The sequence below is a fragment of the Sprattus sprattus genome (genome assembly GCF_963457725.1).
Source record: "Sprattus sprattus genome assembly, chromosome: 1".
NCBI lineage: Eukaryota > Metazoa > Chordata > Actinopteri > Clupeiformes > Clupeidae > Sprattus > Sprattus sprattus.
In genome coordinates this window covers 64,306,555-64,325,838 of record NC_137920.1, presented here as the reverse complement: position 1 = coordinate 64,325,838, position 19,284 = coordinate 64,306,555, and the positions used below count along the sequence as shown (strand labels likewise).

The window sequence follows — 19,284 nt, the reverse complement described above, 5'->3', positions numbered from 1 at the left end:
TTAGAAAAATAAATCTCTTTTTAATAAATTATCTCTGAGATCACATCATTGTCTGCTCCACAGAAACACAAAGAACAACACACTATGAAGTCTGACATGATGTACTATTTGTATTGGTAATGAATATAGATGTATTTTATCACAAAAGTTAAATTGAAGACAAACAGCATGAAAATATTTATGCTCTCAGAAATTTGGCACATCTTGCACTTGAGGTTCCACGAACATCCTTATATGGAAATGTACATATTTGAATGACATCACCACACCAAGCTTATTGTATCACCTGTGCTTATGACAACATTTCTTTACGTCATTTATGAATGCTGGCTATGTTGAAAATCATATCCTCAACAAATGTAAATATGCAGCTGGTGTCCTCTCCAAAAAAAACATTGGCATCCAATGAATAGCCATGACAGGGCAGAAACCAACTAGGGGATAAGGGTCCCTGGACAGAACTGCAGGTCTATAAAAAAATGACAAGTAACACAACTGTTACAGACTGATATTTCAACTGGAAATTAATGGTGGAGTACTATATGCAAGTATGTGTACATTAGATATACTGTATATAGGAATTAACACTTTGACAAAAATCTAGAAATTGTTGGTGTAAAGGGCCAAATCAAAGGCTAATATACATACCAATACTGGTTATCATCATGATTATCAGCTGTGCATCAGTCCTACCTGGGATCAGGACCTTCTACAGTTCTGTGCAACTAAAAAAGTAGAAGAGAAACAAACAGCAGCTTTACTTGACTCTCTTCAAGACTTAAAATTCTGGGTTAGTGATCGAGATGTAGATAAACCCCAGCCATCAGATGAATTAGTATTTCAGTTGCGATTCGCCATTAAGAACATGATTAAATCTCTTTCTAAGGACACAGGCAAGTAATCCTCTTCCAGGACACAAGCCCAGAGTTTTTAGAACAAACACAAACACAAACACACACACACACACTGGCACACACACACACTGGCACACACAAACACATCTGGCCTATAACATAACCGTTATCGTTATGACATCTTGGTTGACTGCGTGTGGACTATAGCCTGTGTGTTCACCTTGCGTCATATTTTCAGAACTCTTTTAAGATGTGACGCCACACTGTCCCTCACCAGTAGAGTACTGTTCCCATGTGAGGGCTCCTGTAGTTTGGTGTAATCAGGGGGGTTGGCTTGAGGGTCGTAGCCGAGTCTGCTCAGCATGGGCGCGATGTCCACCATATCCTTCAACACATCGACCGGGATCTTGCCAACCCACTTCACCAAGGCCTCCGTGTTGACCGGATTCATCACTTGGTCTGTGGAGCGCTCTGTCCTGGAAAACAGCCAAGTGGCCTCATTAAGCAAACCAGATGGTAGTGAATCACTGCAGTAGTGAAAGGAAAGGCTCAATTATATTTACTCTATCTGTCCACAGTCATGCAGTACTCATAAGAAGATTGGCAGGGACTCTACCTCCACCAGCAAGTCTTAATTTCTACAAATGTGACACCACTCAGGCAAAAAAAAAGTAATTGCATTTGTGTTTCCCTCTTCCCTACATCTTCGATCTTACATGTTTCAATGTCTTTCCTTTCCTTTTTTGTTTGTTTGATTATGCTGTTGTGGAGTCTGTAGCTGCACCCCATTAATACACATTTTTGTTTAAATATTAAGAAAATAATATTCAGGAGAATAGTAAGAAAAAAGTTAAAGAAGACAAACCCAAATGCAAAACAAGTTCGATGTTTTATGCCAGCAGAGACTGTGTGAGAGGCTGCTTTATAACTTAATCCTGCTGAAAGAAGGATGCAATAATTCACCTAACTAAAGGACAACAGCATCCTCAAACATCTACTGTTGTACTCTGCAGATTGTTGGATGATAAGTCGATGTTTAAATCTAATTGTATTCTGTTTACAAGTCTTGTATCTACCTTTATCCTGTCTCTTAAAAAATATCCAAAAAAACCTTCCTTCATGGAACAATAATGTTTCCTATTGCTAAGTGCAGTGTTTTTAAGTGACCCACTTTCAGCCAATGATTACAAATTTATATATATATATTAAAAAGCAACCCAACCTTGCTTAATCAAAGGAGCAATTAACTAAATTACCAAAGTTGAATGTGTTTCTAATGTATTGTTCATCTGTACTATATTAAAGATACTGAGCATTCAAATATAGTACTGGAAGTGTATCTAAACTGGATTTTCAGAAAACTTTGCCAAGCAAACCCCTGAAAAAATTGAGGGAGTTTCTGCTCAACTGTAACCATCACCTGACTCGCAAGGCATCACATATTTTACACCTTACTGTTATAATACATATTTGTATGGAATTCTACCAAGTAAGTGTATGAGTGAAAGAAATGGTCTGAGAAAAGGGGTGGACACACTGTCTCCAGAAAGGTGTAATGCTGAATGTCACAGCAGTTTAGAGTAAACAGAATTCATCTATTTTTTCAAAGTAACAGTACCAGTCTCACAAACATAATAATTTGACAAGTTGCATTCTATAAAAGGTTGACAAGAAGAGCTAATTTATGTGAATGTGCTAGGACATTGACCAAATCAACTAAATGTATTAGTCAACAGACTGACTGCAAAAGATAACAGCTATGAGGCCATCATCAGAAATCTGACGAGGAAGCCCAAATACAACAGGAGGTAGAAACTGGAGGCGAAGAAAACCTTGTGACAGTTACAAACAAGATAAAAATGATTTACCAACATTACACACTGCCTTTTGGTTTTATGTGGAGAGTAACAATGCTGTAGTCCACTCTCCTCTCAGCTGTACTTACTTAGACAGTGACACGCCGCCGGCTTTCCCAATGAGCTGCTCGTGGTGGAGCACGGCCATGTCCCAGGGCAGGTCGAGGAAGTGGAGCAGCCTCTGCATGGCCTGCTGCGGTTGCAGGACCAGCTGCTCGTAGCGCAGCAACATGCACCTCTCCTCGCCGGCCTCGCGGCACTGCTCATACATACTCTCTGCCGCCCGGCTCCACTTCACCAGGCAGTCGCGGTAACTGCTCAGGTCAAAGCCTGTGATGGTGACGCGGCGCGAGATCATGGAGTGCACTGTGGCACGGCCATCGCGCAGCATCAGCACGAACTTGGCGCGCGGGAACAGGTGGCTCAGGTAGGAGAGCGATTTCAGGGTGAAGGGGTCCTTGTTGCACAGTCGCGGCGCCGGCTCACCGTGGCCTACAATCACCTCAAGCAGGAAGGCGCGGATGGCCGAGTCCAGTACCTCATCGGTGACGCCGGCCTCGTCCAGCCGCATGCGCTCGCGAGCCGACCGGCTCCAGGTGGAGTGCATGGCAAGCAGGCGTGGGATGACGCGTGTCTCCTCACCGCAGCGCACCATCGGGTGGGCGTCCAGCATGGCACGCATCAGTGTGGTGCCGCTCCTCGGGACACCGCCAACGAAGATAAGCGGCGTGTTCTCGTTGTACTCCAGCGGGATCTGTTGGCCGCTCAGGTTCTGGCCCGGGTCCAGGGAGGTCCAGGAGTAGCGCCTGCCGTGGCTGCCGTGCCAACGGCCACGACTTGGGCATTCCATGGTGCTGAGGCCCAGGTAGAATACGGTCAAAGAGCTGATTACCACACAGGCCAGCAGCAGAATGTTTTGTGGTTTCCTCATCATAAATTAGTGATGGACAGAGAAGAGGATGCAGATGTTTTGTGGGAAAGTTACACTATGGATCGAGACAGAGATTAAATGTGAAGAGGAGTAGAAAAGAGAAAAGTTCAGACACAAGAAGAGAAGGAGAAGAGAGGAAAAAAGAGAAGAACAGAAATGTGAAGACAAGAGAAGGAACAAGTCAAAAGAACACAATGAGAATGGAAGACAATTGAACAGGAATGCAGGAGGTAAGATGTTAAAGGTCGGGAGAGGAATGCAAGGTAAAGGTATGTAGGATGGACGGAGGTGGGGGAAAGGGTTCCAAAAATGAGCACAAAGAGGTAAAAGACCTCTTCTCCTCTGGGTTCAGACAGGGGGTATACAGGGAGGGCTGACTGAGAAACCTTCTCTTACTGTGGTGACCCAGATTTGTTGTGTCAGCTCCATGGCGCCTGCAAAAAAAGTAAATATGATAAATAATGATTTTGAGGTGCTGCTTGAGCTAGACTATAAAAGTCATGGGCAAACGCCAGTAGACACCTCAAACACATCATGTCGTTTTCTTGACCAACTTAGACCAGTGTATTTTGTCTGCTGCTCCATAAAATGTAGCTGTTTTTCTACGTGTCTCACATATGAGAATCTAAGATTAGAATCTGATACCCTTCTCTTTGATTAAGAAAAATGACTACAGCGAGAGGGTTGTGGCTCCCATGACATGACCAATAACCAGTTAATCAGGGAAACGATGTAAAGGAATCAAAGTGAAATGTTCCTACTATTAGGCCCTACAGCAAAATCAACATTGAATTTCGCAATTATATAAAAGGCCCAGCGTCTGTTACGCAAAGACCATAAATAGACAATTTTGGTTAAAAAAAAAGGGTCTGAAACCAACCTATTAATTTAATTGTGTTCGATATGAGGCAGTCAATTAAGATGAACTCCTGAGCAAGCCAGTGATCTATCTTTCAGACGTTAGATAAAATGGCATGGACGTGGTTTTTAAACAAACCGCATTCTCGTTTAAAACGAGAGGTGCTTTGAAAATAGCGAATAGTTATTAACGGAATTACATTATTGCTTGTTGTGAGGTCATTCGACCTGATACTGTCGAGTGATTAAAATGGTGTGCAGCCGAAAGCAAAAACCGCATCAGCAAACAAGGTGATAGGTTACTGTCTGGCTAGCTAGTTAGCTAAACATAGGTGGCATTTATAAATGTGAAAGCTGTCTGGTGTCTCTGCAACTGTGCAATGTTCTGAACAACAGAATCTCGACTATGTTGTCGATATTTTAAAACACTTTCACGCTTAATCACCATCGACCGTCTGGCAAGCATATATGCAGGTTAATGCGACATTGGATCTTATCTGTATGCAACGTTACTTCAAATGTAGCAATTTGATCCGATGGAATTAAATAAGTAACGGAAGAATTGACTTACCGAGATGTTACTCCGTTTCGAAAGATGTTTATCAGATTTCGGGTCAGTGAACTGTTAGATTACTTAGGAAACGTGCTTGTCGCAACATGACATGAGCACACAGATCAATCATAAAAACTTATTGTAAATTCAGGGGAGAAAGAAAGAAACGAAGCTCGAGTGTCATTGGACGAGTAAATAGCAAAATTCTCAGTAACCTGTTTCGATGCACCTGATTGGTCAAATGTTTCGTGACGCTTATTTTAATGGTACACTGTGTATATGTGTGTATTTCCAAATAAAATAAAAAATGTCTTCATTGTATTCCCGTGAAGGCCTAAGCATCTTGATTCTTTGTATCCGGTGATACATGCATTTGTATTTGTAGGACCCCCAAAAAGTCTGACTGCAATGCAGGAATATGCAACTTCTCATGCTCTCAAACTTACATAAATGTAAAATTCCTCAAAGCGTTCGCGTTTTCCTCCTCTATATGTATGTGCATCACATATAGCCTACCCACATCAAAACATGACATTTTGTATTCCTCTTTTAGCTGACGTCAGAGGTCACATGTCTTTTGTTTATATCGAACTCGCGGCCTTTCCGAATTAAGGAGCAACGTCTTTAAACCAGAATTCAGTTAAATATGTCTAAACGTGTTGTGCTGTCGGATGTCATAATCAGAGAGGTGATAAACCTGGTTAAACGTTTAATAGATTCCCGGCAGAGCCAGAAAGACATAAGTGGATTGCAGTGGTCAGACGAGAGAATTGGCAGCCCACTGAAAACATTTTGTGACCGGTGCCTTACCTATGCATTCTTCTCATTGAGTCGCGATGATATTGCAACCCTTGACGAAAAGCAACTATGATATTCGTACCCTTACCAATTTCACATCTCATGCCTAAACCTTACCAACCCAGATACAGAAGTATGCAGTGAAAGACACTGTCTATGTTGTGCTAGTGTCGAATGCAAAGCCCAGGGAATGTTTAATTTTTAGCAAGCGAGGGTCCGGGTTCGAGTCCATTTACAATAATAATATTGTGAATGTATTATTGATTATAAAATCTCACAAAGAGTTATACATTAACACCTGTGCACGTTCAAACATCCAAACATGAAGTCCTGACCACTCTAACAATGTTGGCTAAATACAGATTCATCAATAAAATAACTGTGCATATGTTCAACAACAAACATAGCTGTAGGCCTAACTAGCTTGCTATCCAGACGTTGCCAGTGACCGACCAAACACAGCCAAGCTTAATGATAAACCATTTCACCTTTGTAGAGTCCACTGAAGTTATCCATTTATCATTAAGTAGGCTATCGTCATGTATCAGCATCTGTTACCACCCCACTCCTTTTGAACATGTTCTCCCTATGTGTATGTGTGTCTGTGCGTTGTATTAGTTGTATATATGTCTTAAAATTCCCCTCTGGAGGAATACAGTATCCATCTATCTATCTGCTATGCCAGACATTATACACTACTGTACTTTAGTTAGAGATTAGCCTGGCCAGAGTTGCTGTCATTAAACCAAATCAAACTTTTTTTTAGTGCAGCAACACATTCTTTTCATTGTGCTTGGCAAAACTGCGATGGTGTCAATACTGACAAACTCTCTTAACACTGTAATACCACATAATGCCAGGCAGACATTTTGACATTTCATATAAAAGCATGTATTTTAGACATACATTTACAGCTATCCCTCCAGGAAAATAGTTCCAACTTCTCTGCATGTTGACCTTTTGATCTGAGCAAATTCTGATACCTATGCAAAGCATCCTCCCTCAAGGGCCGGATTATGACAGAGAGGAAATAAGAACTACATTTGAGAGAAAGAGAGAGGTACTATTCAGTGTGAGACTGGGAAGGTGATGAGGACATAAAGATAAATAGATTTAAAAAAAGAAAACAGATGGTTTGGTTAGGGGAGGATTAAGAGGAAGTGGAATGATTGGCTTCATTTGTTTGAGTGATGAAGAGGGACTGTACAGCAGAGGGAAAGTGAGTAAACGGAACTGGAGATAGATGAGAGCAGGATGTCAGTCTTACTTGCAAAAATTTCATAGGGAGTTTTGGTAAAGTTTGACAGCTGCAGACTTATCGACAAGTTACAGGTGATAATTAGTCATTAAACAAAATCACTTACACACTTTTCATCATCCGCATTGTCGCTCAGCTCTTGAATTCAACACAATTCAACATAAACCCAGTTTCAATACGGCTGCTTGTGCGGTGTTCATTTCTATTTTTTTTATTTGTTAATTCATAGAAAGATTGAACACTCAGTCTTTTCAATTTAAATAGTCAACTGTCTATCTATCCACCTGTCTATCTAGCTATCTATCTCCTATCTATCTATTTATCTATCTATCTATCTATCTACCGGTATCTATTTATTTACTACATCCTTATTTTTCTCTTTAATATCTAACTTCCCCATCTCTTAGGTTTCTTTTTTTCACTCACCATCACCCTATCACCATCACTCCATCACACTATCGCGGCATCACTATCACTCTATCAATATAATTATATGCCTTATGGCTGATTATAAGTGTTGTTAAACACAAAACAAAGTAAGTCCACCATTTGCATGATGACTCACTACAGGGTTTTAACATCCCTGTTTTGCCACTTCTCTCGACGAAGAGTGAGAGAGAGAGTAAATGGCTGTGTAAATGCTTGAAGACCAACAATTAAGTTCCAGTAACATGCCCTCATTGTATCATAAATATTTATAACAATTAAAGCTTGATAAAACTCTATAAAAGTATTGATATCGTTCCATCATGGTCCAGATGTTTCTTTATTTCTATCTTTCTATCTAACTCTGTTTAATTTATTTGTATCTTTTTCTGTCTTTCCTTCTCTCTCTCTCTCTCTCTCTCTCTCTCTCCATTCTGTCACTTAATTGTTTTGTCTTATGTCTTTATCTCTCAATTAATCACTATTAATCTATTTTGATTTATTTATTTGTGTCTCCCTGTGTTTGTTTATATCAAAACACGGTACTGTCTCACTCTCTTTAATATAATTGCCCTTCCCTCAATCTATCAGTCAGTCAATCACACACCTCTCTCTCCTCTCACTTTTTGTCTATTATTACGCACTGGTATTATCTTCAGGAAATGCAAAAAAAAAACATATTTTGAGAATATGTGTTGGTTTCTTTTTGAGATCAGTGGTTGGTAACCACACAGACTACAAACATTTTGTGCCGTTCAAATAGTCTGTGCCTTTTTTTATCCATAACCTTTACGATTATGATATTCGTACATCGGATTCCAAGCTTAAATCTGTTTGACCCTCTTTTGATTCCATACAGCAGTCAAAATGGGAGGGACTACGCTTCACTGAAAATAATTTTACGGCGCACACCCCCTCGCATACACATAAAGCAGGCTTGGTTTAGTTGGAATGGATAGCTGAGGGACGGTACGACTACCAATTAATTCATGTCACACGTGTAATATTATAATTAACGTATACATACAAGTAGTAGAATAACGGTATCGCAGAAAACGCAAAGTGGTAGGAAGTTTGCTAGCTAGGTTAGTAACGTTAGGCTAAGTAGATCGCATTAAAGCGGTGAACACCACCACCTGTTGTCTCAGTTCAGGGTTGCCTGTCCGACCATGAGTTCCACAAGCGCCAGTGACAGCTCGGAGGTAAAGCCTGAGTAAGACTAATAGTGTTTGACTGTAGTGAGTATCAATTGATCACTATATAGTGACAACAAACAAATCAGTATAGAAATGCAGTTTCTTGCATAACATCACTAGCTAGCGTGCTGATTATTTTCACATTTTTTTAGTGATGATATCACAAATCATTGTTAACAATATGGTGTTCTGCAGGGGTCTAAACTGTGGGGAGGGAGGTTCGCTGGTGAAACTGACGCTATCATGGAAAAATTCAACGCCTCAATAGCATATGACCAGAGAATGTGGGATGCAGACATCAGGGGCAGCAAGGCATATGTTTTGGCGCTACAGAAGGCTAACCTTGTGACGGAGGATGAGATGAACCAGATTGTCACTGGTCTTGATCAAGTGAGTTTCTGTCTATTTCAGTTCTTCAGATCAGAACCTAAAGAAACTGTTTTTCACAGTTTTGTTCTCCCTTGGCAGTTGTGTTGGTATAGACTTAATAGGTGACATACAAAAATGGATGACCGACACCAGTGGCTTCTGTGTCATGTTGTCCACAGGACAATTGTTGTGTAATCATGTGGCTGCACATTGTAGCTTTTGTTTGTTGGATTCGTCAAACAATGCCTCTGTTTTGGACAATGAATTGGAATCAGGCTTGAGTTTTTGAAAACATATGCCAGTTACAAAGAAAGTAAATGATGCACAATTCACCAAAATGTTTACAATGGCCCACATTTGGTTAATGAAATTCAGATATTATAGGAAGATAGTAGATGCCATATCAAATGTTTCATACTGTCCTGTGTCTACATCTACTCAAACCAGGTTTATGCAGAATGGTCTGGGGGGTCCTTTCAAATTAAATCAGGAGATGAAGACATCCACACAGCCAATGAGCGTCGGCTTAAGGCAAGCCACTCTGACTCTTTTTGTTTTACGGACTACAGTTCTGATGTCTTGTAATGTGTTCAAAGACAACTTTGATAATAGTGCACAATAGTACTGTTTTGCTGTCTCTCTTGTCCAACTGTCACACCATTCACAACCGTGGACAAATAACATTTGACCTCAGTGAAGATTTAAGTCTCGTAACCCAGTGTTTCTGTTTCTGTAAGGAAAAAATGAGTCATTCCCCTAAGTGTAAACCTGCCCTTGTTTCATGATTCTTGATTCCATGAGTTCATGAGCTTTTCTGCTTAGTGCAGGAAGTGATTGGAGACGCTGCAGGCAAGCTCCATACAGGTAGAAGTAGAAATGACCAGGTGAGTTTCAGCGTTATTGGTCAATGTGTACTTTGCAAGTGTTCTGCAGTGCTAATTTCCGGGATGATACATGAAGGAGATTCAGTGGTTTATTGGAATGTTTCAGGGTGGAGTTCACCTGCATTCTTTCATAATCAAACAGGTTGTCACAGACATGAGGCTTTGGTTACGGGATGCGATAGGTATTGTGAAGGGCCATGCCTTACAACTTATAACTACCATGGTGGAGAGGGCCTCTAGGTAAACATATATAAACCCTCCTCATAACAGACATACACACACACTTGGTCACAAACACCCACTGACTTACCCACACTGTCACACATAAACACATGTAGGTCTTCTCACTTCTCACTCACACACACTCTTGGTCAGAAACTCTCACTCACTTACACGCAGACTCACAAAGTGAAAGTCTTCTGAATAATTAAACCAAGTATAATGCATATCAAAACCTGTTTTTTAATTTGTGTTACATGCACCCGCACTTTTGGCCTTGTGTAGCGAGATAGACATCCTTTTCCCTGGGTACACACACATGCAGAGGGCTCAACCAATCAGATGGAGCCACTGGATTATGAGGTAAAGTGAGTTTTTTTCCTCTCAAGAGAATAATGCAGAGTTGCAGATCCTTTTAAGAGGATTGGAAAGGCATGACTTATTTGTGTTTAAGCTGGAGTCTTACATTTAGTTTGACATTTAAGGTACAGTCCTAGTGAAAGGTTGTTAATATTTGAGCTCAACAGCCAGTCAAATACACCCCTTCCTTCCATGCTCCTGAAACAACGTTGTTGATTAGCTGGAACAGTGTATGGTTCAGTTAAGGCCTAGGGTTAGGGGTTTGTTTTGTTTCTTATGTACAGAGCCAGAACTGCAAGAGTAAGAGGTTTTTTTTAGTGCACACGCTGGACAGACAGCTATAGAAGGGTAAAGAGAATTTAATTGAATTAGACAAAAAGTGGAATGGATTATCAAGGCCTGCACCCTTAAATCTGTGTGTGATATTAAGCATGTCAGAGTTCCTTTTTAATGATGCCTTGCCAAGCCTTGTGGTATCGCTCTTTCACTTTCTCCCTGTCGGTTTGATTTCAGCCATGTGGTGGCCTTGAGCAGAGATGTGGAGAAACTTGATGAAATTCGGCGGCGAGTTAATGTTCTGCCTCTCGGAAGGTACCCTTTCACCTTTAAGATGACATTCAAAAAAACTAACATAAACATGAACTAACCTGGTATTAACTCTCATCCCATTCTACCACAATTTCTCTTGGGAACGTATTGTTGACCAAGTCTTTCAATTCCAAATACACATAGAGCACTAGTTATACATATACATTAAAATACCAGCCTAACATTCTGTTCAAATAGATTGTCTTTTCTTTTGCCTCTATTACAATATGTGTTTACTTTGTATTTACAGTGGTGCCATTGCAGGGAATCCATTCAACATTGATCGCAAACTGCTTTGTAAAGGTGGTCAATTGTGGCATCAATGCCAGCCCCAGTTTACACTATACTATTCTGATTATCCAGCATTTTTAAAGTAATGGTTGAAAGATGCTGTTGTGCATCCTAGTTGCACTGAGTCTGACTATGGGCATGGGCTTTCTTTTACAAAATAATTTAAATATATGCTGTATAACTATCTGTGTCCATCTTTTTGTATAGAACTGGCCTTTGATTCAGTCAGTATCAACAGTATGGATGCAACAGCAGAGAGAGATTTTGTTGGTATGTTGTTTTTGTTTTACATACAGGAAGGATGATAAATGTTCATATTTTTGTTTTGTACACTGCATATACCTATATGCATTGAGTTTATTGTGGTTTTGTGTATGTGTGTGTTTGTTCTTGCGTGTGTGTGTGTGTGTGTGTGTGTGTGTGTGTGTGTGTGTGTGTGTGTGTGTGTGTGTGTGTGTGTGTGTGTGTGTGTGTGTGTGTGTGTGTGTGTGTGTGTGTGTGTGTGTGTGTGTGTGTGTGTGTGTGTGTGTGTGTGTGTGTGCGTTTTGACAGCTGAGTTCCTTTTCTGGGCATCTTTAAGTCTCACCCACCTCAGTAAGATGGCAGAAGACCTTATCATCTACAGCACCAAAGAGTTCTCCTTTGTCACACTGTCTGATGCTTACAGGTAACACATGAACATAGAGACACACACACACACACACACACACACAAACAAAAGTAAGCCACCCACAACTGCAATCAGACCACAGAGTGTTACAGTTATTCAGATGTCAAAAAGGCTGCTTTTTGACAGTCCTGTCCTCTTGCATGCACTCCCTGTGTTGTGTGTCCAGTGTGTGCTTTGGGTAGTGCAGTAGTTAGAGCTCTGTGCTTGTGTGTTTGTGGCGTGAGCAGCACTGGCAGCAGCCTGATGCCCCAGAAGAAGAATGCTGACAGCCTGGAGCTTATCCGCAGCAAGGCCGGAAGGGTCTTCGGAAGAGTAAGGGACTTATGAATCTTGGGTTTGAAGTAAGACAATATGGAGAAGTTCCAGCGTAAGCACATGAAGCTTCTTGAGAAAAGAGATGTTTCTGAAGGATGTTTTTGAGAAAAGGGAATAATTTCTGTCATCGTCTGAGGAAGAAATGGAGAAGCGCTGTGGTTGCACAGCTGATCTAAGCTGTTTCTCAGGAAAATGTTAACGTCTCCAATTATTGTTTGTGACCGGTTCTAAGAATTACACTCACAACGTACAGGCACACAACAATGTTTTCTTAATTGAGACAAAGTGGACATTTTAGTATCTAGTGCCAGTGAACTAACTGGATGTTAGTTTGAGAATCTGAAGGTTTTCCACCACCTCTGCACTTATCACACTCTGTTTGCCTCAGTGTGCAGGTTTTCTCATGACACTGAAGGGCCTGCCCAGCACCTACAACAAAGACCTACAGGTGAGAATTGTAAGCATACTTCACAGGAATAGATGGAGATCAACACTGGTGGTGTTGATCTCTGGTGGGGTTGTTATGAGACCAATTGGTGAGATTTGAAAAACAAATTCATTCAGCCCATATAGAAACTGGGTTTGTGTGTGTTCTAGCTGTTATAATAACTCCCATGTTTGTAATTGTCGCTCATGTGGAATATGTATGCCAGTATATGCCACTGTGAATTCAATTCCTAGATAATTCCACATGTAGTATATGTAGTATAGTAATCAATTTCTAATTACCATTTTTTTGAACGTCCACGTCCAAATGTCTCTTATATTTCCTTCACCTGCTTTAGGAGGATAAGGAGGCCATGTTTGATGTGTATGACACAGTTGAAGCTGTTCTCCAAATCGCCACAGGTGTCATAGCCACACTGAAGGTAAGAGGTGGGGTCGACCCTCCCCTGACCGCATTGACTCGCACTGTGTGGGCCAGCTCATTGAGATATGTTCATTGGTGGCACTTGTTCTGACATAGACATATTTGTTTGTTATTAACCATTCTTCACAGGTGAATAGCAGTGCAATGAAGGCTGCCCTTAGTCCTGACATGCTTGCCACTGACCTAGCCTACTACCTGGTCAGAAAAGGGGTGGGTTTATTTCTCTCTTTGTTTTCTTTTCCCCTTTCTTTCTTCCTTCCTTGTTTTCTAAAGCAAGTAATTAATTAACCTAATGTTTCCTGATTGCTTCAGATGCCTTTCAGACAGGCTCATGGATGCTCTGGGAAGGCTGTAGCTCTCGCTGATTCCAAAAACGTTCCACTTAATGAACTTACTCTGGAAGACTTGCACACCGCCAGGTCAGCAAACTCCTAACACACACACATGCACACATACACACACACACACGCACACACACACACACACTGAGAGTGTTGAAGATCTGCTGACATTGTTCTGGTTTCCCTTCTCCCTTTCTACTCTCTCTCTCTCTCTCTCTCTCTCTCTATCTCTCTAGCCCGCTGTTCGACAGTGATGTGTCCTCTGTGTGGGACTACAGCAGCAGCGTGGAGCAGTACAGTGCCATGGGAGGCACAGCCAAGAGCAGCGTGCTGGCACAGATAGACCACATGAAGACTTGGCAGGAGAAATACAAGCATTAACGCACTCTGCCATGCGATAACGAACGCGCACCCTCACAACACTTGCAAGTTTAAGCAATGGGAGTGTGCATATATAAACACACACACACACACACTTAATTATATATATTAACTTTGTGCTGAGGTGATTTCTGGTTCCCATGTCTGAAGAGTGGATGTTATACTGTTACAAATAACATTACTGAATGCACTCCACTCTTAAATGAAGGTTACTGAAACTGCATAGTAAGCTTTTGCGTCCCATGGTGAATAATTATAAGGGTTCTGACTGTCGAGTTTTTACTGGATGTGTTGTTTCTTTGCATCCGTGTTTAAAGCTCATATAATATTTAGGTCAACCAGGTTATGCTGCAAATAAAACAAACCATAGAGGTTTAGCATAATGCTAATTTCTTCCTTTATTTAGTGTTCTTTACGGCATGTCAATGGCATTGTCGTATCTGTCTGCTCAGTATGGACAGAATTGTTGGTTTTGTCAATTATGACAGTATTGGTCAATGACAGCACTATTACATTTAAGTCACATATGCACCCCATGTACCTACCGTGCCTGTATAATAACTCTAAGAGATTCCCCTCTATTTAGAAGTTTGTGCATATATAATCAAGAAACTTACTATATATAACCTTAGATTGTATTACTTTGGCAAACCTTAGAAGAGCATATAGATTGACTGAGTTTGAAGTCAATCTTACATCGGCGCTGGCTTTTGTGTCAAATCTGCGGCTGCTGCTAGATAGCTTCTAATTCTGGAGGCAGTTGACATTTCCCTTTGGTCTGGTGGCATCGCACACCGAGCACCTTATGACCGGTAGGAGAAGAGTCAGACAGTATTCCGTAAAACAAAACATTCACATCTCATTTAGAGATAACCCAAGCAGGAAGATGAACCAGGCAAATACATTACAGAAGCAGGCCTGGGCCATCTGGTAATTAGGAGACGATTAGTCTACTCTGGAATGGAAGCGGCCAAATATGTGTGTGTTTCATATCACCTCATTGTACACAACACAAGCTAACATATACAAGGAAGGAGCACAGACACAAGAGTGTGGACCGCAGGAAAACTGGTCCCGCAGAACCTGGAAGAACCGGAGTGGCTGAAGGTGAGGACTTGTACACAGTTCTGCCGTTGAGGTGCTGAGTAGGTCTGAAGATGTCTGTCATGGGCTTCCCAGTCCAGTACCACACCTCTTCAGCCACGTCTACCAGCTGGGGAGAAGCGGACAGGACATGACAGTTACATATACCTACGAAATATATTTACATTCTGTAGCATAAAAGTATACATTTGGTACAATGGATTCAGTATCCACTGCAGTCTTTGTAACGTGTCCTATAGGTTATGGGATCATGGTCTCTTACTTGTCTGTGACTGGCTGGCAGGGTCCTCTGGAATATGGTCCAGATAACGGACTCATTGCAGCCGGGTGTAGTCATGGACCCTGAGTAGCGATAGTAGGCAGACAGCTCATGGGCCGGAGGGATGATGTCACTCAGTTTGAAAGCTGCGACTGAGCTGGTGTTTCCTGTAACCACCACAAGACAAGATTACCAGTGTGAGGAATACATTTTTTTGAGGACTATATTAAAGTCTGTAGGCTACTGGACTTGGCAATGACAATTTTTTCAAGTCATCTAGCTCACCAATGTAGCGCACTCTTCTTAAAGCTTCAAGTACTGTATCGAAGTGAGGGTTGTCTTCCGGTGATTCCTAGGGAGAGCATGGAGGAGTCATGTAATTATTTTTAGTGGAATCTATAGTCAAAGCAGATGCATGAGAGCTTCAGAGAACCGCACCTCAAAGAAGAAGGCAAGTAAGGCTATTCCTGCCCTGTCACTTTCAGCTTCTTCCAGAGTCTGGTACTCCTCTTTGATGTGGACAACGTGCAACTACAAGAGAGAGTGCACATATAAGGATAGGCATACACCTGAACACACACACATGGAGGCACACACACACATGGAGGCACACACACACACACACACCCTCCCAGGACAGTTTGGTGCCCATATCTTCCCATACTCTTAGCTTATCAAACAACCCCTCTGCAGTGTTGCCTCAGCTGGTCTGTGCATTGAGACCAGTGCATGCCAACCTCCATGGGGTAGCGCTCTCCATCCACCGTGTGCTCAGAGCCGGGTCCAGCATGCACCCCCCAGTGGAGGTGAAACTGCAGGGCCTTATAAGTGCTGGCCAGGCCCCCTCCATGGATCTTCGCAGATGGAGGGAGAGCAAAATGAGCTGAAATAACAGAAGGTTTTTCATCCGTCAATGCTGCAAACTACATACGGCACGCACACACTTGCAAGGTAAATTAAAGTGGTAAGAAAGAGTTGAGTCACCACTCACCAGAGTGTCCAAGGTGATCCACTGTGATGTTACTGGCATGATTGTGCCCTTCAAAGGTGAACGAGGTCAGAGCCGGGTCATACAGGACTCGACTCGTGACTATGTTAATGGGAGATTGTCTCTGCCCTCCACATTCAGGGAACAATGTGTTCCATTTTCCTGGCTCTGAAAAGTCAGTGACAACCAGGGTCAGGATAGAACTGGGACGACAAAATATGTCTCAAACCAGAACGATTTGAGCTGGAATACAACAAAATCATACAGATTTGATACCACAAATTGGAAAAATACAAATAGTAGTAAAACAATACACCATAGAACGACAGGAGACCCTCTATTCACATACACACTTGCCTTTTTGGAAGTCAAAGTTACAAAGATACAAAAACCTTGATGTGCATTCAACAATGTCTCTGAACTACTGATGAGGTGACACTTACCCTCACATGTGTCATCACATGAGTACTGGCTGTGGTAGCACCATGGATGAGTTGTATGGTACTGACCTGGAACACAAACACACACACACACACATGGAAACATGCACATAGACAAGCGCACACAAGCATGCAAGCTGTGTGACTGTCATGCATCACAGGAGTCCCGGCTAAAGAAATAGCACCTGTGTGGTTATTAACTGACACATTTAGTCATTTATCAGGCCTTCTGAGCCATGGGCTAATAATCTTGCCGTCAGCAACATTTCTACCTGACCTTACACCGAAAGGACGCCACACCCACACGGACCCGGGCTATCCCCGCCTCAACCCCCAGCCAATTTCCTTAACCAGTCAGTCTTTTCTCCCATTCTGTATGAAGTTTGTTGGTTTATAGATGTTTTTCTTTTATTTTTAGGCAGTTCTTTTTTTTTTTTTTCTATCTGGCTTTCTGTAGTTATTTCTTTCAAAAAACACTCATCCATTTGCTTTCTGAGGTTCTTTTGTTGTCCTGTTTTGTTTGAGGATTAGTGTGGTCTGAGAAAACTGGACAAAGACGGTTCTGTAAGAAACAACGGGTCATTTTGGACACCTGATTGATCAGCAAACACAGCGTCAATTCATTTCAACTTTGACACCCTCTTTTTGACAAAGAGATCTATTGATGGCACTTCATTAAATGGTGAAGTTTTAAACAAAGGCCTGTTGTAGAGACTCTTAATAGCAGGTTTAGATAATGATCTAAGGAACATTAATAGACCATTAACGGCTCCACTGTTTACTCAACACCATTGACAAGAGGAGAGTACAGGGGTTAATATACTATAACCGGAAACCTCAGCAGCAATTTTCACCACTTCTACCTTATTTATATGCTGTTACTTGCTGCTGAAAATATGTAGGTGTATACATATGTCTACCCAACAAGTTTTCTCTCATGCCTTCTGCTAATGATCGACAGCTCAAGTAATTAGAATTAAACGTATAAATGCAAAGAAGTGATACAGGTGCTTAAATATTTTGTTTGCAGTATTATGTAGTATTCAGTCATAGCTATCATTATTGAAAATATATTAAACTGTTTATAATGAAATTCTATATTTTTTTCAACCAACAACGTACAAAAATAAATAGGCTTTTACTAACTAAGTTTTGTATACATGATAAAAAAAACAGAATGTTTTCTACACCTCTTTTTCACACGAGAGCTCACCTGTGCAGGATGACAGAACAGACAGGAGCATGGAGAATGGGAGAGTGGTCCTCATGACTCTGGAACGCCACTACACTGACTGCTCAAGATGAGAGAAGTGCACCTGTGAGGCAGCGTCAGGGAGGGAGGAGAGGAGGGGAGGGAGAGGTAGTGTAGGTAGAGGGGGAGGGACGTGTGGTTGTGGTCGTGGCTGCAAAAGTAAATGTTGGCTGTAATGTATACAGGGACAGACCCCAGTTCCCTGTCCTGGGTAATGCTTCAGGGTGCTCTCTATGTGTAGTAAGGTTTGTGAAACGGTGGGGGGTGCTACTATAACTAGCCCCTTTTAAACAAAGATCCCACAATTTTTATGTTAAGAAAACCCCTCTTTTACACTGAGCCGTGAAATTAGTGTTGTTTCTTCCAAGCCGGCACATTTATAGCTATGTTCAGACAGAAGCAAAGTTGGTGTGCATCATGTACAACATGTTTATGCTTATCATGTTGAATTTCTGTGCTCTGACAACACAGTAGTCTTGCTTCTTTTTGGGTGGCTGCTAAGCTGCGTCACACCCCTATCCCACAATGCCAGCTCTCCCTTTTACACAGACGTTAATCTGGCTCTGTGACTACCTCTGCTGCTGGATCAGAGGCAGAACGACAATGACCCTCCATTCCGAGTTTGAACCTTTTATACAGAACAGTGAGGCAGAATAAAGGTGCAACATTCCGGCCTTGAACAGAATTTTAGAATTTTTGGAAGGAAGTAGGAAGGTGCTAGGAATAGTAGTGATTTTTTGGGTAAATATTTAAATCTCAAATATTCATAATATTACGGGTAAGGGGTTCCCCCTATTAATGTATGACCATGCAATAAATGTAAACATATATATGCAGAAAGTTTGTGCTGTTGATGACAGGTTGAAGGGAGTAGACTGCCTATGAAATGACCGCAACAGCTTCCAGTTTATTTGTTAAGCCTTGTAGGAGGTCTTGCATACTCCAGTATAGGCCAAATAATGGTGATGTAGACCTGTTTGAGCACTTCCATAGGGCCTATAAGTCCTAATCTTCTGGCCACCCCAAGGTAATGAATCCAGGGACACTCTGGTTGGCATGTAGTGGATGTGTTCATACCACGGAAAGTTGGATGACACATGAACTCTAAGGAGCTTAAAGGACTCTGGCGACTACTATGGGGGAGGGGGATGTTGGATGTTCTCATCTCTCTTGCACTAGTGTCTGTATCCTGTGCTGTATTACTGTAATACGTTTTTGTCCC

At 41.6% G+C, this 19,284-nt stretch overlaps 3 protein-coding genes across 6 annotated transcripts; 1 reads left to right on the top strand and 2 right to left on the bottom strand.

Moving 5' to 3' along the window:
- Positions 1–5,580, bottom strand: tpst1l (tyrosylprotein sulfotransferase 1, like). 4 transcript variants are annotated; one of them, XR_013968673.1, is made up of 6 exons: positions 5,071–5,311; positions 3,974–4,075; positions 2,800–3,696; positions 1,075–1,330; positions 649–725; positions 1–469 (listed from the first exon to the last, which is right to left on the bottom strand). XR_013968673.1 is itself a non-coding variant. In XM_080839779.1 (5 exons), the coding sequence occupies exons 2-4, from the start codon at positions 3,642–3,644 to the stop codon at positions 690–692; spliced, it is 1,083 nt and encodes a 360-aa protein (XP_080695905.1). In that variant the 5' UTR covers positions 3,645–4,075; positions 5,071–5,311; the 3' UTR covers positions 1–469; positions 649–689. The 4 variants fall into 4 exon arrangements, 1 of the variants encoding a protein (XP_080695905.1); XR_013968674.1 differs by having other exon boundaries at positions 4,038–4,075; XR_013968672.1 differs by lacking the exon at positions 5,071–5,311 and adding an exon at positions 5,499–5,580 and having other exon boundaries at positions 2,800–4,075.
- Positions 5,581–8,485: 2,905 nt separating this feature from the next.
- Positions 8,486–14,365, top strand: asl (argininosuccinate lyase). The gene is made up of 16 exons (XM_080855249.1): positions 8,486–8,736; positions 8,926–9,120; positions 9,547–9,630; positions 9,927–9,983; positions 10,126–10,223; positions 10,488–10,565; positions 11,076–11,153; positions 11,401–11,453; positions 11,649–11,711; positions 11,994–12,108; positions 12,339–12,423; positions 12,815–12,874; positions 13,212–13,295; positions 13,427–13,507; positions 13,610–13,716; positions 13,875–14,365. Exons 1-16 carry the CDS (start codon positions 8,704–8,706, stop codon positions 14,017–14,019), a joined length of 1,416 nt encoding a protein of 471 aa, XP_080711375.1. The 5' UTR covers positions 8,486–8,703; the 3' UTR covers positions 14,020–14,365.
- Positions 14,366–14,763: 398 nt separating this feature from the next.
- Positions 14,764–18,078, bottom strand: ca4c (carbonic anhydrase IV c; the record flags this gene model as incomplete). The annotated part of the gene is made up of 9 exons (XM_080845806.1): positions 14,764–14,821; positions 15,078–15,232; positions 15,386–15,549; positions 15,668–15,734; positions 15,821–15,913; positions 16,120–16,265; positions 16,374–16,538; positions 16,814–16,879; positions 18,024–18,078. 9 exons carry the CDS (start codon positions 18,076–18,078, stop codon positions 14,764–14,766), a joined length of 969 nt encoding a protein of 322 aa, XP_080701932.1.
- Between the last annotated feature and the right edge of the window lie 1,206 nt (positions 18,079–19,284).